Genomic DNA, 22,355 nt, shown 5'->3' with positions numbered 1-22,355 from the left:
CTGGGCAAGTCCTTTCACTTCTCTGGGCCTCGGTTCTCTCATCTGTAAAATGAGCATTAAGACTGTGAGCCCTATGTGGGACAGAGATTGTGTCCAACCTGATTATCTTGTATCTACCCCAGTGCTTAGGACAGTGCCTGGCACATAGAAAGCGCTTAACAAAAACCATTTAAAAAAAAGCTTTCCTAAAGGATGAGCTGCCAAGGCCTATAACCACCACTGACTGAGAGAAACCATATTCCCCATAAGCTAAAAGCCTAATAATAATAACAATGATGGTACTTGTTAAGCGCTTACTATGTGCAAAGCACTGTTCTAAGCGCTGGGGAGGATACAAGGTGATCAGGTTGTCCCACGTGGGGCTCACAGTCTTAATCCCCATTTTACAGGTGCGGTAACTGAGGCCCAGAGAAATTACGTGACTTGCCCAAAGTCACAAAGCTGACAAACGGCAGAGCTGGGATTTGAACCCATGAGCTCTGGCTCCAAAGCCCGGGCTCTTTCCACTGAGCCACACCGCTTCTCTATAGTTACCTTTGTTTTCATAAGTCGGCCACACTCCCGCAACCTCAAGTACGCACACCAGGCCAACTCAGAATTTTTCGTTCCCCCACTTGTTAGGAAAAAAAAAAAAGTTCCCACTAATAAAAGAAGCCACCATTTTTGGTGTGAAGACTCAAGTTAAACTAATGGTTTTTCCTCAAGAAAGCAAAACTACGAACACCGGGGCTACAGTAACTAAAGCAAACCACTTGATTGATCTTGCAGCGTTTCACGCTCCGTCTGAATGATCGGTTGCATTTTAAACACTTTTCGATGTTCTCAGGGAATATAGTTCACTTACTTGAAATAAACGTCTCCCAGGCTGAAATGTTTGCCATTTGTAGGATTTCGGATAGTCCCGTTCACCATTTCCACCTCCTGTGGCTTCACGGCACAGGCTGCCCTTGTTTCCCACAGGATGTGATAGGTACAATTGGAGGCATCAAACCTGACAACGACAAGCCCAAGAATTACAGCACACATTTATGGTATAGAGGCGATCGGGTGTACAGGGTTATATTCTCTAATTAGTGGAAAGAGCCTGGGCTTGGGACTCAGAAGTACCTAGCTTCTAATCCCAGCTCCATCACTTGTCTGCTATGTGACCTTAGGCAAGTCACTTCACTTCTCTGTGCCTCAGTGCTCCGCACACAGTAAGCGCTCAATAAATATGATTGAATGAATGCATGAATGTAAAATGGGGATTCAAAGCTTACTCTCCCTCTTCCTTAGAGTGGGAGCCCCAGGTGGGACAGGGATTGGGTCTGACCTGATTAACTTCTATCTACGCCAATGCTTAGGATAATAATGATGGCATTTGTTAAGCGCTTACTATGTGCAGAGCACTGTTCTAAGCGCTGGGGGGGATACAAGGTGATCAAGTTGACCCACGTGGGGCTCACAGTCTTAATCCACATTTTACAGATGATATAACTGAGGCTCAGAGAAGTTAAGTGACTTGCCCAAGGTCACACAGCAGACATGTGGCGGAGCCAGGATTCGAACCCATGACCTGTGACTCCAAAGCCCGGGCTCCTTCCACTGAGCCAAGCTGCTTCTCTAGTACTTGACACTTAGTAATCACGTACACTCGAGGGGGAAAAAAAAAGAGAAAAATACGGCTGGGGGAAAATAATAGAAAAGGAGAGAAGCGAAGCGAAGAGAGAAGAAAAAAGAACAACTGGGGAAAAGGAGAAGAGAGGAGAGAAGAAGATAAGAGGAAGAAAGAAAAGAAAAAATAATAGCGGGGGAAAAGAAAAGAAAGGCTGGGGAGAGAAAGAGGAGAGGTTGAGGAGAAGAGAGGAAAAGTGAAAGGAAAAGGGAGAAAGGGAAAGAAAAGAAAGCACGGGCTTGGCAGTCAAAAGGACTTGGGATTTAATCTCGACTCCGTTGCTTGTCGGCTGTGTGACCTTGGGCAAGTCACTTCACTTCTCTGTGCCTCAGTTACCTCATCTGTCAAATGGGGATTAAGACGGTGAGCCCCATGTGGGACGAAGACTGTGCCCAACCCGATTTGCTTGCATGGATCCTGGCTCTTGGGACAATGCCCGGCATGTAGTAAATGCTTAACAAATACTATCGCCAAGTGGGTCTGGGGTGGATTTCTCCAAACCAATAACCCCTTTGGCAGCCCTGAGGAAGTACCCGGCTGCTCTGTGGCCCTGAAGGCTCAGCCTAACCCCAAAACTGGCAGCTGGGTGATTCTCTTATAACCTCAGGCACTGTAGTTTGGTGCAGAATCTCAGATTTTGGTCTCAAGACCCTGGGACGAGCAGCAGATTATTATCACTTTAAGAAGAGAGAAAGATTTGTTTCATGGTTTTGGTTAAACACTTACTAAGCACTTAGTATGTGCCAGGCACTGTACTAAGCACTGGGTAGATACAAGTTACACAGATTGGACACTACTTGTCCCACATGGGGCTCACAGTCTTAATCCCTATATTTTACAGATGAGGTAACTGAGGCACAGAGAAGTTAAGTGATCTGCCCCAAGTCACACAGCTGACAAGCGGCGGAACCAGGATTCGAGCCCATGACCTCTGACTCTCAAGCCCGTGCTCTTTCCACTGAGCCACGCTGCTTCTCAAGTATCACAAATATTAGCACCCCAGGGCTTAGTACGGTGCCTGGAACGTAGTGAGCCCCTAAATAGCGTTAAAAAAATGGACAAGGACAAGGTGATTTCTTACCTGAGAAATGCGGGCTTGCCAACCGTATTTGCGCATTTCAGCTCAATGACCGTGGTGGCCGTTGACGTGCCACTGGCTGGACACGCGTGGCCACTGGAATAAGTTACCAGAACTCTGTCACCTGAAATGAAACCACGCAACCGCTCAGTACTCGCCCCAGACCAACTCTGAGACACCATTTGAGTCTATGGATAATTAGTACAGTGCTGAGTGCTTATTACAGTGCTCTGCACGAAGTACACGCTCAATAAATATGACTGAATGAAGATTAAGAGCCTTCCTAGTTTCTCATTTAGAAACTGGTAGACTTGGAAACAGAGCATTCTTAAGCTTCGTATGGTAACTGCTACCGCGTGCTTCCTGTTCTGAAGGATAATAGATTACATTCAAAGAGACATATCAGTTGTAGGAAGGGATGCTGAATGGCAGTTGTGCATTTTATTTTGGGGGAACGAGGTTTTAAACTCCTTATGGGCAGGGAACGTATCTACCGGCTCCACTATACTGTACCCTCCCAGGTGTTTAGTACAGTGCTCTGCACATGGTAAGTACCACTGATTGAAAGGTGTAATTCCACATGAAATTCCCACTCCCTCCCCTCACAGCACTTAAGTACATATCTTTTTACTCAATTGCTTCCCCTACCTGTATTTTATTTTAATGTCCATCTACCTTGCTAGGATCGTAATTCTTTGCAGGTAGGGACTCTATCTACTAATATGCTTATATTGACCTCTACCTTGCTAGGATCGTAATTCTTTGCAGGTAGGGACTCTATCTACTAATATGCTTATATTGACCTCTTCCAAATGCATACAGTAGTGCTCTGCACACAGTAAGCACTCGATATATAATAATAGAAAATGAATAACAGGAAAGCAACGTGGCCTACCGGGAAGAGCACAGGCCCGGGAGTCAAGAGGACTTGGGTTCTAATCCCAGCTCTTCCACTCGCCTGTTGTGGGACTCTTAGCAAGTCACTTCACTCCTCTGTGCCTCAATTTTCTCAACTGTAAAATGGAGGGTCAAAACCCGTTCTCCCGCATACTTAGACTGAGCCCCACGTGGGGCAGTGCAACCTGATTAACTTGTACGTACTTCCGTTAGAACTTGATGCACAGTAATCACTTAAACTCCATTAAAAAATGAAAATGTCACTGATCGATAGGTGAGAATTTTCCAAAAGAATGAGGAATATCTTTAGAACAAAATGAGAAGTCTATGCCTATACCTCATAACTACCTCATTTGAGCCAGTTGAAGCTCATTAATTTTCCAAATAATAGTGTCTCTATACTCTAAGTTTGTTGTCGACAGGGAGTTTATTATATCGTTACACTGCACTCTCTCAGCACACAGGAAGTGCTCCAATAAATAGAACTGACTGACGGACTCCCGCGCTGATTTCAACCGTGATTCCTGGGTTTCGGGACCTATTTGACACTCTCCTGATGAGGACAGGTTTAAGCAAGCTGTCTGATAGACACTCACTCACTGAAGTGATCAGGGAAGGCCTCTTGGGAGAGATATGACCTTAATAATGCTTAGAAGGTGGAGGGACTGATGTGAGATGGGAATGTGTCTGCTGACTTTAATACTGGACTATTCCAAGCACTTAGTACAGTGTTCTGCACACATTATGCACTCGAGGAATGTGACAGTGAATCAACCATCCCCAAGGACTTTTCTCCTCCACTAAAACGGAGCAGGGAAGCTTATTTTAGTTACTAAAGCAAGGTCTTGGAGCAAGCCAGCCTTCCTATGCCCTTTTCTGTTGAGCCCTAAATATGCCTAAGTTCTCAAGCCAAGAGCATTGGTGACTGTCACTCTGTCTGGGGGGGCTTTAATGTTCAATTCCAGCAGCTTAATAGCCCAACAGCACCCAAAGCATACTACTGTATGGCCAAAGGGTGTTTTTCCTGGAGATTCAGGTGGGGCCGAAACCTGACTGGCATGCCCCTCCCTGGCATATTTTTGTAAACGGCATTTTTTAAGCGCCTCGGTGCCAGGCACCATACTAAGCACTGGAGTAGATGGCAAGCTAATCGGGTTGGACCCTGTCCACGTCCCACTTGGGGCTCACGGTCTTCATCCCCATTTAACAGATGATGCTCAGAAGTGAAGTGACTTCCCCAAGGTCACCCAGCAGACCAGTGATGGAGCCAGGATTAGAACCCAGGTTCTTCTGACTCCCGAGCCCGTGCTCCGTCCAGAAAGCCCCAGAGTACAACCGGAGTTTACTCGACAATTTCACCTTCCAGGTTCCTGGCAAAAGGAACTGGCCACTTAACTCAATTAACCACGCTGGATTGAAAAACTTTACCTGTCACTCCCAGCTTCTGCGTGTGCACAAGTCCTAAGGCTTCGGCAGGACCGCTTAAACTCTTTTTGCAAATGCTGGCCCTTTCGGGACAACCATCCGGTCCTTTGTATATGCTCTGGCACAGATTAACATAGTACCTAAAAGCAACACAAGAAAAGACAAGAGAATTAAAAATACTGGCGTAGAAGTCCACTATTCAAACTTCTCACTGAACTCGAATGTCTTTCTAGGAAAGTTGCTGGGTGTTGGCTGTGGATGCAATTTTAACGTTCAAGCAGTAGCTTAGAAAAGCATCGTGGTCTAGTGGATGGCCAGAGGGCACTGTTATTTTGGATCCCACTATTATTATTTTTGTATTGTTTGTAACCTATTATTTGGGATCCTTCGAGGTAGATGCTGTGTTGTGCATCTGTGTGTTTTTGTTGTTGACACAGATACCATTCTTCTGATTCCTGTTTGATGTTTCAAGTTTTGCCTTGGGATATCTTCAAAGCTTGCAGTAACCTTGCCTCACACTCATTCCATTAAAAAAAAACCATAATTAATATATCTTTACGTTGTACTTTAAGGCTCCCAAATTTGAATCTCGAGATATTAAAAACCCTTTCTCTCACAAGTCAAATACCCTTTCTCTCACAAACATCGCTAAATGGATCTGCTGTTCTAGCAATTATTCTGTGAGCTGTTTAAATTAAAAGATGCTACCAGCTAGCACTCCAGAGTTTTAAAAGGATTGCTGGTAAAGAAGTTACACAGCATCAAGTTTTATATTCCTTAGGGCCACCTTTGATGAAAAGTAGAAAACTGAAAAGTCACATTTATCCTAATACTGTGAATCTGTAGAATGTTTTTATTGGACCAAAGTCCGTGGGAGGCAAGGAGAACTATTGGCTCCATCTTCCGGGTGAGGAAACTGAGTCACAGAGCTTTGAGTGAGGTCCCAGAGTTGGGATTAGTGCCCTGACTCCAAAGACCACCCTGCTTTTCCCTGTAAGGATTTTCTTGCCAGAGACAACGAAAACAACACCAAAGCCAAATGTATTTTGGCTCTTGAAAGTTTTCTTTGACTACTGCAATGAATTAAATGGGGGATTTTTTAAAAACAGTAAAAAATAGCAGATGGGTGTTTTCTGAGTGTCTAGTAATTTTATACTAGTGTATTTTCTGTCTCCTTGCCTGTGTTCACTTGAGACATTTGAGAAGGAACTTCTTGCAATTTGTAGGGACGCTGAGAAGCGACGTGGTATAGTGGAAAGAGCCCGGGCCTGAGAGTCAGAAGGTCCTGGGTTCTAATCCCAGATCCACCACCTCTATCCCGTGAGACCGTACTTACGTCCCTTCTCTTCTCCGTGACTCGGTTTCCTCATCTGCAAAGTAAGGATTCAATGCCTGCTCTCCTTCCAATTTAGACTGTGAGCCCACATGGGACCTAAATATCCTCTATCTACCCCAGCGCTTACTAGTGCTTGACACACAGTAAGTGCTTAACAGATACTACAGCGATTATTATGCCATTTTCACAACACTGAGGTGTCACTTTGTACGGGACAACGGTGATTAACAGTGAGGGGGTCTGCGTAGATTCAAGGGGAGGGCTTCCAGGCGGGGTGTAACGTGATTAACGTGGCTAGACCCAGTGACCTAGGGCAGTCAAGCGCCAATTAACCTGACTCATTTACTTCTCCTCCGAGGGTTGGATCCTTCAAAACCCTCAGATAGCCTCCCTTCCCCAGTCTAGCAATGTAGCAAGTCTTAGCCACATTTACCAGTCAGATGAGCCCCAGGTTGGCAACCATCAGCATTGGTCAGAGGGCTCCCAGAGAGTTTTGACATCATCATCATCAATCGTATTTATTGAGCGCTTACTGTGTGCAGAGCACTGTACTAAGCGCTTGGGAAGTACAAATTGGCAACATATAGAGACAGTCCCTGCCCAACAGTGGGCTCACAGTCGAAAAGGGGGAGACAGAGAACAAAACCAAACATACTAACAAAATAAAATAAATAGAATAGATATGTACAAGTAAAATAAATAAATAAATGGAGTAATAAATATGTACAAACATATATCCATATATACAGGTGCTGTGGGGAAGGGAAGGAGGTAAGATGGTGGGGATGGAGAGGGGGGCGAGGGGGAGAGGAGGGAAGGGGCTCAGTCTGGGAAGGCCTCCTGGAGGCCTTTGACATATTAACATATTAAACATTAATGATATTAATGGTATTTGACATATTAAATATATTAATGATACTAATGGTCACAGTATTCTTCAGCGCTTCGTGTGTGCTAAGCACGGGACTAAGCCCTGGGGTACATACGAGTTAATCACGTGGGACAAAATCTGTGTCCCGCAAGGGGCTCACGGACTAAGCAGGAGGGAGAAGAAGCACTGAATCCCCATTTTACTGATGAGGAAACTGAGGCACAGAGACTTTGGATGACTTGCCCAAGGTCTCACGGGAGGCAAGTGGAGGGAGGTAGGATTAGAACTCAGGTCCTCTTACTTCCAAGTCCCAGGCTCCTTCCACTAGGTCAGGCTGTTTCTCCTGCCAAAATTCACTAACTCAACTTTCCCAAAACCAGGGGTGTGAGGAGGGGGAGGCAATGAAGGCAGCAACAGCACCTCAACAGCCCGGGCTTTGGAGTCAGAGGTCATGAGTTCGAATCCCGGCTCTGCCAATTGTCAGCTGTGTGACTTTGGGCAAGTCACTTCACTTCTCTGGGCCTCAGTGACCTCATCTGGAAAATGGGGATGAAGACTGTGAGCCCCCCGTGGGACAAACTGATCACCTTGGAACCTCCCCAGCGCTTAGAACAGTGCTTTGCACATAGTAAGCGCTTAAGAAATGCCATCATTATTATTATCTCCTCAGAAAACAGTGTGTGAGACAGAGAAGGCCCTTTACTGAGAAGCGGCATGATGTAGTACGTGGAGCACAAGCCTAGGAGACAGAAAGTCATGGGTTCTAAGCCCAGCTTCCCCAACTGTCTGCTGTGTGACCCTGGGCAAGTCATTTCACTCCTCTGTGCTTCAGTTCCCTCATCTGTAAAATGAGGATTGAGACTGTGAACCCCACACGGGACAGGGACTGTGTCCAACCCGATCTGCTTGTGTCCACTCCAGCGTTTGGTACAGTGCCTGACACATAGTAAGCGCTGAACAAAAACCATAATTATTATCATTATTATTACTGGAACTACTTAGAGAGCTGCGGAGGGCAATTTGGAAGTTTCCCCCAAACACCCTCAGCCGACATCACAAGCGTAGAGACGATATGGTCAACAGCCGTCTGCTGGACTTCAGAGCAATCCAAAAGAAACCCTACACTTCTAAAGCAACCGGTGTCCCATACTCTTGGATGAATCAGGGAAAATCTTACGTGGTGCCATCCTGGGCGAAGAGCCAAGACCCGGTAAGGGAAGACAGGATCCTCAGGTCGTACGTCTTGTGCTTTTCAACGAACTTGCATTTCATCTTCTTCGGCAGGCAGACAACTTGGGTCTTCCACTCAAACGTCACCGCGCAGCCGGGGGTCTCGCTGAAGATTTGGGGGCTCCCGATGCCGGCGCTTTCGTCGCATCTGAACAAAATCGCCGCTGCTCTAGAGCTCGTTGCTGTTGGAAGAACATTAAAAGACATAGTTACCTTTCCAGTTTTTGTCTATTCTGCAAACCTAATTCGCTGGCCCTGATCTTTCTCCTTCCCCCTAGACTGTAAGCGGGTTCTGGGCAAGGAGTATGTCAACCAATTCTGGTGAACTGAACTCTCCCAGGCGCTTCGTCCAGTGCACTGCACACCGTAAGCGCTCAATAAATACCACTGGTTGATTGATTGTTTGCAATCTTGCATTTCCTCCTGCCTCCAGGATCTCTCTTACATGGATTTCCCAGTGGCATCCCAAGGCAAATAAATCCCAAAATGAGCTTCTCATCATCCATTCAAGACCCTGTCCTCTACCTTACTTTCCCATCACGGTTAACATCATGCCCCCTAGCACTTATGTACATATCCTTAAAATCTTTTGACTTCCTCCTATAAATAATTTTAGAGTCTTTCTCTCCTAATCATTGCAAGCAATTTGAGTACTCGGATCACAACTCCCAGTTTTATTTTACTCTCCCAAACGCAAAACACACTGGTCTGTTTAGAGTAGTACGCATTCAATAAATACTAAGTACTGACTGAAATAGTATCTGTAATTCATTGCACAATACAACGGCATGTTGAGCAAAGGAAATGAAAACTTTTTAGACTGTTTTAGACTACAATTTTCTCCCTCTAGACCATAAAGTATTCTGCCAACTCTGTTACACCGAACTCTCCCAAGTGCTTAGTACAGTGCTCTGCACTGCACTGTACTAAGCACTTAACGAACACAATTGATGAAGACAACTACAATTCATTCGATTTGTCCTGGCCAATGCAATAACAACTATTAGCCGGGAAACAAGTCCATCAAAGCACGCTATATTTGTGGAAACAATTCAATATTTTACAGATTCTAATGTGTGAGGATGACATTCATCAAAGCATGCTATATTTGTGGAAACAACTCAATATTTTACAGATTCTAATGTGTGAGGATGACAGTCCTTTCTCACCCACGCATTACAAACTCTAAAAGGAACTTTTTATTTAGCCACGGTTACTTACATCACCTGCTAGAAACTACACAAATAAAGTAACATTTCTTGCTGGCTTGGAGACCGGGGACTTTTTCATAGTGCCTCATGTTTAACAGTGCTCTCCTGTTAGAGTGTAAGCACCACATTTTTTTTTAAGATGATACTTGTTAAGTACTTACTATGTGCCAGGCACTGTACTAAGCACTGGAGTAGATACAAGATTAATCAGGTTGGACACAGTCCATGTCCCACATGGGGCTCAAAGTCTTAATCACATGAGGGAACTGAGGCCCAGAGAAGTGAAGTGCCTTGCCCGCAGTCACACAGCAGACAAGTGGCGGAGCTGGGATTTGAACCCATGACCTCGGACTCCGAGGCCTCTGCTCTGTCCTCTTGACCAGACTGCTTCTTGTGGGAAAGGGTCACTTTATTAATCTGTATTTCCGAAGCTTTTAGCACAGTGCAGCAAACCAAGTAGGTACTCGACAAACGCTTATGTCTACTGCTACTTACAGGGGCGGCAAAATCCCCATTTATGATCTCTGTCGTAGTTAGGAGTAGTGGCACACCATGCCTTAGTTCTTCCTTCCGCAGTGCATTCCTCATAGCTCTTTCCGTTGTACGTGAAAGGGAAGACACAGGTGTCGCCGTCTTCGGTTTCTGGAAGCAGGAACCATCGTGAAATATTGCCAACGATACGATCGATCAATCAATTCTACTTAGTGAGCGCTTACTATGTGCAGAACACTGTTCTTAACGCTTAGGGGAGTACAATACCGCAAAATTAAGAGGCACGACAGGGAAGGGAAGGAGGTAAGATGAAGGGGATGGAGAGGGGGACGAGGGGGAGATGTGAATATATCTATAATTCTACTTATCTATTTGGATGTTATTGTTTTGTTTTATTGTCTGTCTCCCCCCGCTAGACTGTGAGCCCGTCGTTGGGTAGGGACTGTCTCTACCTGTTGCCGAATTGTACTTTCCAAGCGCTTAGCACCGTGCTGTGCACACAGTAAGCGCTCAATAAATACGATTGATTGATGGATTGATCCTCAGAAAACACCTCAACCCTGTTCTCGTTCCTCCCCGTGATCCCGAGCTATCGCGTGCGCTACGGATTTCCCACGAGCCGATCAAAGGCCTTACCTGGAGAACACGGATCCCCGTCGGTGTATCTTAAAATGACGGTCTCATCCTGACGGCTGTAATCCAGCGTCATGGAGTTCAGCTTTCCGAAAGACCAACCCCGCTGATCTGAAGCCAAACACACCGCTCCGTCTCGGCAGGTCCCTTGGGGTCTGTAGGCTGGCGCCGCACACACCCCGATGTGGTACGTATTGGATCCAGAAGTTACCTACAGTCAATCGACCGTGTTTATTGAGCATCTACTGGGTGCGGAACACTCTACTGGGCACTTGGAAAAGGATTGATACAGTGAAGTTGGCAGAAACCAGCCCCGCCTTCGACAGCACGTCTACATATTTGTACATATTTATTATTCTGTTCATTTTATTGCTGATGCGTATATATCCACAATTCTACTTATCTACTTGGATGTTATTGTTTCGTTTTATTGTCCGCCTCCCCCCTCTAGACTGTGAGCCCGTCGCTGGGTAGGGACTGTATCTGTTGCCGAATTGTACTTTCCAAGCGCTTAGCACCGTGCTGTGCACACAGTAAGCGCTCAATAAATATGACTGATTGATTGATCCTCAGAAAACACCTATGTGGACACACAATGTTGCAGTTTGAGGAGGGTCTTCGGAACCATCTGCCAACCACCACTTTCTTTTTCCTGTTCAATATTACTTTGTCCACCCGTAAACCAGGGGTGGATGTTTCGGGGTGCACGCCACAGGCAGGCTTCTCCCTCAGACAGTCATCTGTGCTGTTTCACCTCAGATTCATTCATTCATTCATTCAATCGTATTTATTGAGCGCTGACTGTGTGCACTCAGATCCTACCAGATGCTTAAGTAGGGTCCCTGGGATCTGTGAGAGTGAGGAGTTACTACAGGAACTAATCCCAGTCTATGCCGCAGGCCCCGTTTGGGAATTCCGAGCCCATCCATTTTCACCCGGGGTCTGCTCCCTCAGGCAGACGACCCATCTCCTCTCCTGTTGAATGACCTATCGTTTATTGCTGATGCTGTTTCTAAATTTCGGACCTACCGAATTTTACCAGTAGTTTTGGGCAGGGGAGGAGGAGTGATGGGAAGAGAGAAAGGGGCTTTCTGTGGGACTGCCTCCCCTCTCTGACACAGGGAGCTCCTTTGAGGCGGTTCTGAAAGGCGGGCGCGGGCCCAAAGTCCTGGTACAATTCATATCCACGTTCCGTTCCCAGAGCTCGGGATGGCGCCTGACACCGTGAATTCCCTTAATAAGCGTTATCGGCTGACGGGTCCTTCGAGCCCCATGAGACGGAGATTTCACTGTGCATCAGTTTCCACGATGTGGAAGGGAGCCGAGCCCCCGAACGTGCCATGGGAATGAAGACTGTGAGACCCCCGTGGGACAACCTGATCACCTTGTAACCTCCCCAGCGCTTTGCACATAGTAAGTGCTTAATAACTGCCATTATTATTATTATTATGCATTCCCTGCCCACAACGAACTTACAGTCTAGAGGCTGGGAGATGGACATTAATATAAATAATTTGGAATATATAATTTAAAGATATGTACATAAGTGCTGTGGGGTTGAGGGTGGGGAGAATATCAAATCTGAATGTAATTGCTATATTTTCAGCACACAAGGGAAGGTGACAAGAATTGATAGGAATTTTTTTTTTTTCTTCAAAGGGCAGAGAGAAAATTAAGTGCAAAGCACTGTCCTTTCTAAATATCAACACTCTGTTTGAGCCTAATAGGGATGCACTGTAGGTCCGGTAAAGGCCATCCAGAAGCTGGCTCCCAGCCCCCACATTATTTAAGCCCCTTCCTTCCTCTCCCCCTCATCCCCCTCTCCATCCCCCCCATCTTACCTCCTTCCCTTCCCCACAGCACCTGTATATATGTATATATGTTTGTACATATTTATAACTCTATTTATTTTACTTGTACATATCTATTCTATTTATTTTATTTTGTTAGTATGTTTGGTTTTGTTGTCTGTCTCCCCCTTCTAGACTGTGAGCCAACTGTTGGGTAGGGACTGTCTCTATATGTTGCCAACTTGGACTTCCCAAGCGCTTAGTACAGTGCTCTGCACACAGTAAGCGCTCAATAAATACGACTGATTGATTATTTCCAGACAAACACCCCAATCCAACACTTTGCAAACAAAAAACAAGGAACACAAAGGCTGTCGCAAAGAAGCAGTGTAGCCTAATGGAGAGAGCCCAGGCCTGGTACTCAGAAGCAACTGTGTTGTAATTCCAGCTCTGCCAACTGCTTGCTGTATGACCTTGGGCCAGTCACTTCACTTCCCTGTGCCCCAGTTTCCTCAACTGCAAACCTACTTCGCCTGCGAGCCCAGAGTCACGAGATCACACGGCAGACATGTGGCGGAGCTGGGATTCGAAACCAGGTCCTTCCGACTCCCGGGCCCACGCTCGATCCGGTAAGCCACGCTCCATTCCCAGAGCTCCGGGGTTCCAGGCCAGGACAAGGCGTGGCCCCGTTAATTACCTGGGCTACTTTTCCCGAGAGCCCGGACAAATTGAAGCTGTAGCGGAGCTGCTCGTCCGTCACCGAGCAGCCTGTGGTTTTCACTGCATCCGGGCACACGAACGGGGTGCTCCACTCGAACACGAAGTCACAGTCGGTGCTCCTTAACATTTTGGGGGACCCCTGTTTCGGAGAAAGAGACCCTCGGTGACTGGTGAGGGGAGGCTGCTTCCTTAGTTCGACGACTCCGCGCGACCCCAAACCCGACCCCCTCGCTTTCTATCAATCGATGTTTATTGAGCACGTAGCATGTGCAGGGCATTGTGCTAAGAGCTCGGGAGAGCACCTGACCTGCTTTCAATCAATCGATGGTATTTACTGAGCACCTACCGTGTGCTGACTGCGGTACTAATAGCTTGGGAGAGGACAGACTCGGTAGACGCGCGCTCTGCTTGCGGGATCCAGTCGGTCACCCAAACGGGACCCGAAATGGGGCAAGTGGAAGGGGATGGAGGGGGCGACATCATTACTCCGTTGTCAAGGCCGTGAGGACATAAGCCTCACAGAAATCAATCGATGAGTACTTACTATGTGCAGAGCACTGTAACGTTACCATTGAGTACTATATAACAGGATTAGCAGCTCGGCACGTATCGTGACTGTGCCGTGATAATGCTCATCGTGGTACTTGTTAAATGCTAAATCTTAGTCAAGCGCTGTACTAAGCGCTGGGGTAATCAGTCACTCGTATTTACTGAGCACTTATTGTATGTAGAGCACTGTACTAGGCACTTGGGACCTCCTCTGCTTCCCAGCACCTAACTGTGGGGATCCTTCAAGGGTCAGTTCTAGGTCCCCTTCTCTTCTCCATCTATACCCACTCCCTTGGAGAACGAATTCAAATCTACCTCTCCACAGTCTCGCATTTCCTCCTGCCTTCAAAACATCTCTAGTTGGCTGTCCCACCATCACCTCAAACTTAACATGTCTAATACAGGACTCCTTATCATCTCACCCAAAGCCTGTCCTCCCCGTGACTTTCCCATTAACGTACATGGCACTACCAGCCTTCCTGTCTCACAAGCCTTGGCGTTTTCCTTGACTCTTCTCTGATTCAACCCACACGTTCATTCAGTGACTAAATCCTGTCGGTTCAGCCTTTACAACCTCACTAAAATCTGTTCATTCCTCTCCACCCAAACTGCTGTCACGTTAATCCAATGACTTGAGCTATCGCGCCTCGATTACTGAATCGGCGTCCACGCTGACCTCCCTGCCTCCTGTCTCTCCCCGCTCCAGTCTACACTTCACTCTGCTGCTTAGATCATTTTTCTACAAAAACATTCGGCCCACGCTTCCCTTCCCCTCAAGAAGCTCCAGTGGCTGCCCATTCACCTCCAAATCGAAGAGAAACTCCTCACCATTGTTTTTAAAACAATCACCTTGCTCCTTTCTATCTCATCTCACTTCTCTCCTACTGCAAACCAGCCTGCACGCTTCACCTTCTCCCTGTACATCAATCTCATCTATCTTGCCTACGTCCTGCTTCTGGTCTGGAACGTCCCCCCCACCCTCATATTTAACAATTACTCTTCCACCTTCAAACCCTTATTGAAGGCACATCTCCTCCAAGAAGCCTTCCCTGACTAAGCCCTCCTTTCCTCTTCTTCCACTCCCTTCTGTATCATCCAGACTTGCTCCTTTATTCATCCCTTCCCCAGCCTCACAGCACTCTGTAATTTCTTTCTTTCTATTAATGTCTGCTCCCCTTCTGGACTGTAAGCTCTTTGTGGGCAAGGAACATGTCTGTTCTATTGTTCTACTTTACTCTACCAAGTGCTTGGTACAGTGATCTGCACTCAGTAAGGGCTCAATAAATACAGCTGACTTACTGTGTGCATCCACCCCAGCGCTTAGTACAGTGCCTTGTACACAGTGAGCACTTACGTACCACAGTTGTTACTGACTTCTCAAAAACGCAATAAGCACGGTGCCTTACTCCCAGATGACTTGGCGGTAGTCATCTTGCATTTCTCCCTAGGGTTTCAATGCTTTGTTCAGGAGAACGACTTACCACGTCTAGTCCTCTCTTACAGTGAAATACTATGAGGGAAGAATAGTTGACAGTTTCGTTTGATGAGCACGGGGTAGTGCTGTCGAAAGTGATGTAAATTTCATCAGCAGCCACGTTGAGGGTTGGTGGGCCAGTAATGCGGCCGATATCCTAAAAAGAGGACAAAAGCCAGACACAGTGAGTTTCAACCATTCCAGTGGTCCTTTAAGTCTTAATAAATGTATGGGCCATGGTAGGGATACCCTCTATTAGCTGAGGGTGCTCGATGTAGTTGTTCTTAAAGCCATGTTGAGATTCGTCACAATAAAGTTATTCAGCAATGTAAAAGTGGGAACTGTGGTCTGTTCTGATTCTCAGAAACACAGCCATTTCTTCCTCTCTTCTGTTCCCTATGACTCCAAGAAATTTTAAAAATGGGGATCTCGGCCTGGAAGGCTACTTCTCTGTAAAACAACACTTCTAAAAAGAGGTCAAAAGCCAGATACAGTGAGTTCCAACCACTCCAGGGGTCCTCTAAGTTTTAATAAATGTACAGGTCGTGATTCAGATACAAGCCACTAGCTGAGTGCGCTCTATGAAGCTTTGCTTAGAGCCGCGATGAGATTTGTCACAATGAAGTTATTCAGCAATGAAAAAGTGGGAACTGCGGCCTGTTCTGATTCTCAGAAACACAGCCATTTCTTCCTCTAGTCTGTTCCCTATGACTCCAAGAAACTTAAAAAATGGGGATCTCGGCCTGTAAGGCTATTTCTCTATTAACCAGCTCTTTTTGGTTCGGGAATTCAGAAAACCCCAAACTGGAAATAAAGGAAATGGGGAGATAGGGAACAGGTCGATAACGGCATCTTAGGTAAAGGAACTGAGGAATTTAACACACATGAAGACAGACACAAATCCGGGCTGGGCAATGTGTTTTAAAACCCATCTCCCTAGACTGCCTTTTCTCCACCTTGATCACTCTGGGATGTACAGATCCCAGCGTTGGAATGCTTACTGAAATTCAACACTGTGGCCCCGTCGGCCTCTCTTTCCTCTAACTGTTTATCCTGAACTCAAGTTGGCTTATAGGATCTGTCAAAGGACAGTCCGGTGCCCAACACAATACAGACAACACGTATTACGTCTTTTAAAGTCGGGCTTGGCAGAAAGGGGCTGAGATGGTCTGTCCTTCAGGGTGACCGAACAAAGCCGGCAATCTCGGTGGTGTTCCCACAGATTCCTGCTTCTCTGAACTTCCCCTGTACACATCGAATTACATTTTCTGCATCAATCTAAACGTGTATAAGCTACCTCCTTCGAACACGACATTGGCACTTTTAAGCCACCTCTGCTCCTTCAGGCCCAGAAAAGGTAGGGTACCAACCAGCGAAAGACCCTCCACGTTGGTGAAGTTTTCCAATGCGGATGGATATCTATTTGGAGTCCTTCACTATCATCACCCCCCCGAAAGCCCCCAAGAGTCATACATACAATGGGGTCGCCGTCGACAGGAACCTTGCAGACGGCAGAGCCAGGAGGGCATTTCACGCCCGGGATCGGATTGAGAGGTTGGCAAATATTGATATAGAAATCCGGGGTGGTGTCGGAAACGTCATCGTTTTCATTGTACGCTTCGTAACCGGCTGTTCGATGGATCAAAGGAGAGAGATCGATAACGGAGCTTCCATTCTTCACCGAACACATTACCTGTTTAAGAGAAAACGGCTCATTTGATGTGTGATCTGTTAGCCACAAAAGGACAAAAGAGGGTCTGAAGGAATTTAACTCAAAGTTCACCACAGTCTGACTTTCCCAATGAGGAAATAATTCTCCCCGCTGAACAGCACACTTGACATTAACTCTGCCAAAATACCTTCAGTGTATGCCAACACTGTGGAACGCTATCCAAAGGGTACAGAACATTGATGAGGAGGACGAATTAAAATCCACAACGTGGGCAGGCGTATTTGAATCGACTCACCTCTTGCTCACAGGCCAATGACGTGTGCCAAGAGAAAAAGAGGGTGCAAGTGTGTTCGTCCACGGACAGAAGCAGAGGCTGAGAAGTTGGCCCCGCGTCAGATTTGCACACAAAACTAATAACACTTTTGTACTTGAGGTGCAAATTTGCGGGGCAGGGATCTCCATCCTCATAAACAAGCTGTAAGACCTGATCCACGTAAGACAGTTTCTGGTTCCACTTTCCAGCTTTGATTCCAGTTCCTTCAAAGCAGGCCCCTGAAAAAATGGTTTGAGAAAAATGATGCAATTTGGGAGGTCCCAACACTTCTACAGAATATTCTTTATAATAATAAAAATAATAATATTTATTAAGCTCTTACTATGTGCAAAGCACAGTCCTAAGCACTGGGGAGGTTACAAAGTGATCAGGTTGTCCCACGGGGGGGCTCACAGTCTTAATCCCCATTTCACAGATGAGGTAACTGAGGCACAGAGAAGTTAACTGACTTGCCCAAATTCACACAGCTGACAGTTGGCGGAGCCGACCACTATAGGCTCAAAGTAGCAAAAACCAAACTGAGTAAAATGGCTGTTTTACCGGACACTGCCTAGAGGAGAACTGGGCAGGAAATGTGAAAATTATATCGTTCTCTCCCAAGCGCTCAGTACAGTACTCTGCATGCAGTAAGTTCTCAAGAAATACAACTGACTGACTGATTAATCATCCCCACTTTGTGAGGTCAGGCTCAATAGAAAATTCAGAAAGGAGAGGTCGATTCGGATTCACCTAGACGCAATGTTTCGTAACAGAAATGGATTAAACCCTCTAACAGTGTTCCCTTCTAGACTGTGAGCCAGTTGCTGGGTAGGGATCGTCTCTATTTGTTGCTGAATTGCACTTCCTAAGCGCTTAGTACAGTGCTCTGCACAGAGTAAGCACTCATTAAATATGACTGAATAAACGAATGAATGAAGTCCCTACGTTTTCTCCTAAACAGCGGCTAAAATTCACAACGGCTGGCGGGTTTTGCAAGCAGAACCCGGCTTTCCTTCATTTTAAAGGAGTCTGGGCCTTCGGAATCTCACCTTTCTCTCTCCTCTTCGTCCCCACGATCCACCACCCTTTCCTAGTTAGGCCATCAGGAGTATTTCCCGAGCAACCGTGGACACAGGTCTGAACCAGGCCTAGTGGACAGAACACGGGCTTGGAAGTCAGAAGGATGTGGGTTCTAATCCCGGCTTTCCCACCTGTCTGCTGTGACACCTTCACTTCCCTATGCCCAGTTACCTCATGGGAATGAAGACTGTGATCCCCAAGTCGGACGTGGACTGTGTCTAACCTGATTACTTTTCATCTCCCCCAGGGTTTAAAACAGTGTATGGCACACAGTAAGTGCTTAGCAAATGCCATTAAAAAAAAAAGTGGAGAGAACAATAGAATTATTCGCCCCGATCCCTGCCCTCAAGGAGTATGCAGTCTAGCGGCAGAGAAAGATGGGAGGAAACAGCATGGCTTACTGGGAGGACCACAGGCCCGGGAGACAAAGACCCTGGCTCCACCACGTCAGCTGTGTGACCTAGAGGAAGTCACAACTTCTCTGTGCTTCAGTTTCCTCAACGGTAAAATGGGGATGAAAAACCTGTTGTCCCTCCTACTTAAGACTGTGAGACAGGGACTGTGTCCAACCTGATTAATTTGTATCTACCCCAGTGCCTGACACAGTAATCACTTAGATATTAGAAATAAGATAAATAACAAATACAATTACAAAAAGCCAAAGAGCTACACCTAAGTTCAAAAAATAAGATAAATAACAAATACCATTACAATACCATTTACATAAGTGCAAAAAGACTGCGTGAGTATCCTAGTGTTGGGGTGACGTCGAAGTGGTAGTGGGGTGGGGGGGCTGGAAAGATGATAGATTAATCAGGGACGGCCTCCAGGAAGAGATGAAATTTCAGAAGGGCTTTGAAGATGGGGAGAGTTGTCAGCTCGATATGACGGGAGGCGGGGAGGGGGAAAGCTCACAGGGCATGAGCGAAGGTGAGGAGAGTATACTGCCTTGAGAGGAATGGAGGTCACAAGCTGGGGCGTGGTGGGAGAAGAGCGTGGACACGTAAGAGCCCCGACAAGCACAGCTCTCGCCCTCCTAATAGTAACGATGATATTCCTTAAGCGCTTACTATGTGTCAAGCACTGCTGTAAGTGCTGGGGTAGATACAAGCTAATCAGGTTGCACGCAAAACCGTCCACGTCCCACGTGGTGCTCACAGTCTCAATCCCCATTTTACAGATGTGGGAGTTCAGGCACAGAGAAGTTAGAAAACTGTCCAAGATCCCGCAGCAGACGAGTTAACGGAATTATCAGCCCCAATCCCTGCCCTCAAGGAGTTAGCAGTCTAGCGGCGGAGACAGATGGGAGGAAGCAGTGTGGCTTAGTGGGAAGACCACAGGCCCGGGAGTCAAAGAGCCTGGCTCCACCACATGACTGCTGTGTGACCTACAGCAAGTGACAACTTCTCTGTGCTTCAGTTTCCTCAACGGTAAAATGGGGATGAAAAACCTGTTCTCCCTCCTACTTAGACTGTGAGCCCCGTGTGAGCCGGGGACTGTGTCCAACCTGATTAATTTGTACAGAAGAATAGAATATGCCTGTTGAATAGAGCACGGGCCTGGGAGACAGAAGGTTCTGGGTTCTAATCCTGTCTCTGTCACTTGTCTGCTAAGTGATCTTGGACAGATCTCTAACTTCTCTGTGCCTGAATTCCCACATCTGTAAAATGGGGATTGAGACTGTGAGCACCACGTGGGACGTGGACGGTTTTGTGTACAACCTGATTAGCCTGTATCTACCCCAGCACTTAGAACAGTGCTTGACACATAGTAAGCGCTTAAGGAATATCGTCATTACTATTAGAAGGTCGAGAGCTGATTAAGGGTCTTAAAGATGAAGGTCAGGACTTTTCTGCTTGTCGCAGAAGGGGACGGGCCACTACTTAAACTGTAAGCCCCAAGAGGGACAGAACTGTGTGTGACGTGAGTAATCAGTACCTAGTACAGTACTTGGCACGTAGCTTTTGAGGATTTGGGAAACATGCACAAAACTATATTTTTGAAAAATAAGCTTGTTGTGGGCAGGGAATGTGTCTGTTTATTGTTGTCTGGTACTCCCCCGGGCGGTTAGTACAGTGCTCTGCAAATAGTCAGTGCTCAATAAATACGACAATGAAAAATGACCTGGGCAGCAGAGGCAAGTGTGGACTATGGAGAGGGGGTGATTGCAGTGAGGGAAGTTGACAAAAAGGCAGATACAGGAGTCAAGCCAGGATATAGGACAAGTGCCTGAAACAGCATGGTGATCACTTGGATGGAGAGGAAGAAGGGGATTCTGGAAATGTTGGGAAGGAGGAAACAACAGGATTCAGTGACTAACGAAACTTGGGAGTTTATTCATCCGATCGACCGCATGTATTGAGCGCTTGCTGTGGGCAGAGAACTGTACTAAGTGCTCGGGTTAAAAGAGATGGACGAGTGACGAGTAATGCCAAGATTACCGTCCTAAGTGTCAGAGAGGCTGAAGGGGCCGTAAACTGAGATGGGCAAATTAGGTGAAGGAGAGGATTTGGGTGGGAAGGTAAGGAATTCAGCTTGGCATATACGGTTCTGTACAATTTCTTGCTGCTACACCGCATTGACCATCGGTATTTTTGAGCACTTACTGTGTGCAGAGCACTCTGCTAAGAGAAACAGCATGGCCTAGTGGAAAGAGTGCAGTCCTGGGAACTGGATGACCTGGGTTCTACTATTCTACGGATATAAATGCTCTGGGGCTGGGGGTAGGGTAAATATTCAAGTACTTAAGGGGTACTTACCCAACTATATAGGCAATAGAGGGAGGAGGATAAATAGGGCGGAAAAATGAGGGCTGAGACATGGAAGGCTTCTTGGAGGAGATGTGATTTAAGGGGGGTTTAGAGGGGGAGAGAGTGGCGGACTTCCAGTTACGAAGAGGAAGGGAGTTCGAAGCCCGAGGGAGGATTTGGAAAAGGGGTTGGTGGTAGGATAGATGAGAGGGAAATAAAGAGAGAGGGTTGGTGTGAGAGGTGCAAAGTGTGCACATGGAGTTTCAGTAGATCAGCAGGGTAAGATGTGAGGGGGAGAACTGACTGTGTGCTTTCAGGCTGAGCGTAAGGAGTTCCTGTTTTGATGAAGAGGTGAATGGGCAATCACTGGAGATTTTCGAGGAGCAGGGAGACATGGACTGAAAGGCTTTGTAGAAAAATGACCCCGGCAGCAGAAAGGGAAGAGACAAGAGGCAGGCAGTTCGGTGAGGAGGTTGATGCCGTAGTCAAGGCGGGATAGGAGAAGTGACAGGATCAGTGGGGTAGCAGTTTGGAAGGAGGACAGATCTTAGATACGTCCACAAAAGTTAGAACCACCGGGATCTGGTGACAGACGTGAAGAACGCCATCAGCAAACCGTCCCCCGGGGGCTTGGATCTAGGAGGCTCTATCGCTGGAGACAAGGACCCGACTAGAGCAGCACGCAACCAAATTTCGGTACTTACCGATTCCGGGCCCACAGTCTTTGACTTCGCCACACACCCCTAAGCGAATGGATCCTTTCCTGATATCAGAAATGGTGTAGCCAGATTCTCTCTTCAAAGAGTTCAGGTCAAAGACGTAGCCTGCAGGAAGATAGGGACGTTCACTTCTTTGGAGTGACTGAATGCCAGCAATAGTCTGGGGATGGGGGTTAGAGCGCGTCTTCAAGGCATGTTTAGAAGACCGCCGCTGTGCTGGGTCATTATTTATTGTACAACCAGATCTAACCCTTCTTTCACTTTTCTATCTAGAAGGACCTGGATTCAATCCCGACTCTGCCACTTGTCTACTGCGTGACCTTGGACAAGTCACTTCATCTCTCTGGGCCTCAGTTACCGCATCTGTAAAACGGGGATTAAGATCGCGAGCCTCATGTGGGACATGGACTGTGCTCAAGCCAATATCCCAGCACTTAGTACAGTGTCTGGCACATAGTAAG

At 46.7% G+C, this 22,355-nt stretch overlaps 1 protein-coding gene across 1 annotated transcript in view; it reads right to left on the bottom strand.

Moving 5' to 3' along the window:
• IGF2R (insulin like growth factor 2 receptor) overlaps positions 1-22,355 on the bottom strand; it is a 140,415-nt gene that overhangs the window by 17,556 nt on the left and 100,504 nt on the right. Inside the window, 11 exon segments of the mRNA XM_038742552.1 lie at positions 845-991; positions 2,736-2,856; positions 5,058-5,194; positions 8,439-8,673; positions 10,198-10,344; positions 10,831-11,038; positions 13,315-13,476; positions 15,368-15,517; positions 16,838-17,053; positions 17,328-17,584; positions 21,880-21,999. Coding sequence (XP_038598480.1) covers positions 845-991; positions 2,736-2,856; positions 5,058-5,194; positions 8,439-8,673; positions 10,198-10,344; positions 10,831-11,038; positions 13,315-13,476; positions 15,368-15,517; positions 16,838-17,053; positions 17,328-17,584; positions 21,880-21,999 — 1,900 coding nt within the window.

Source organism: Tachyglossus aculeatus, chromosome 2 (assembly GCF_015852505.1).
Source record: "Tachyglossus aculeatus isolate mTacAcu1 chromosome 2, mTacAcu1.pri, whole genome shotgun sequence".
Taxonomy (NCBI): domain Eukaryota; kingdom Metazoa; phylum Chordata; class Mammalia; order Monotremata; family Tachyglossidae; genus Tachyglossus; species Tachyglossus aculeatus.
This window is presented reverse-complemented; position numbering and strand designations above follow the sequence as displayed.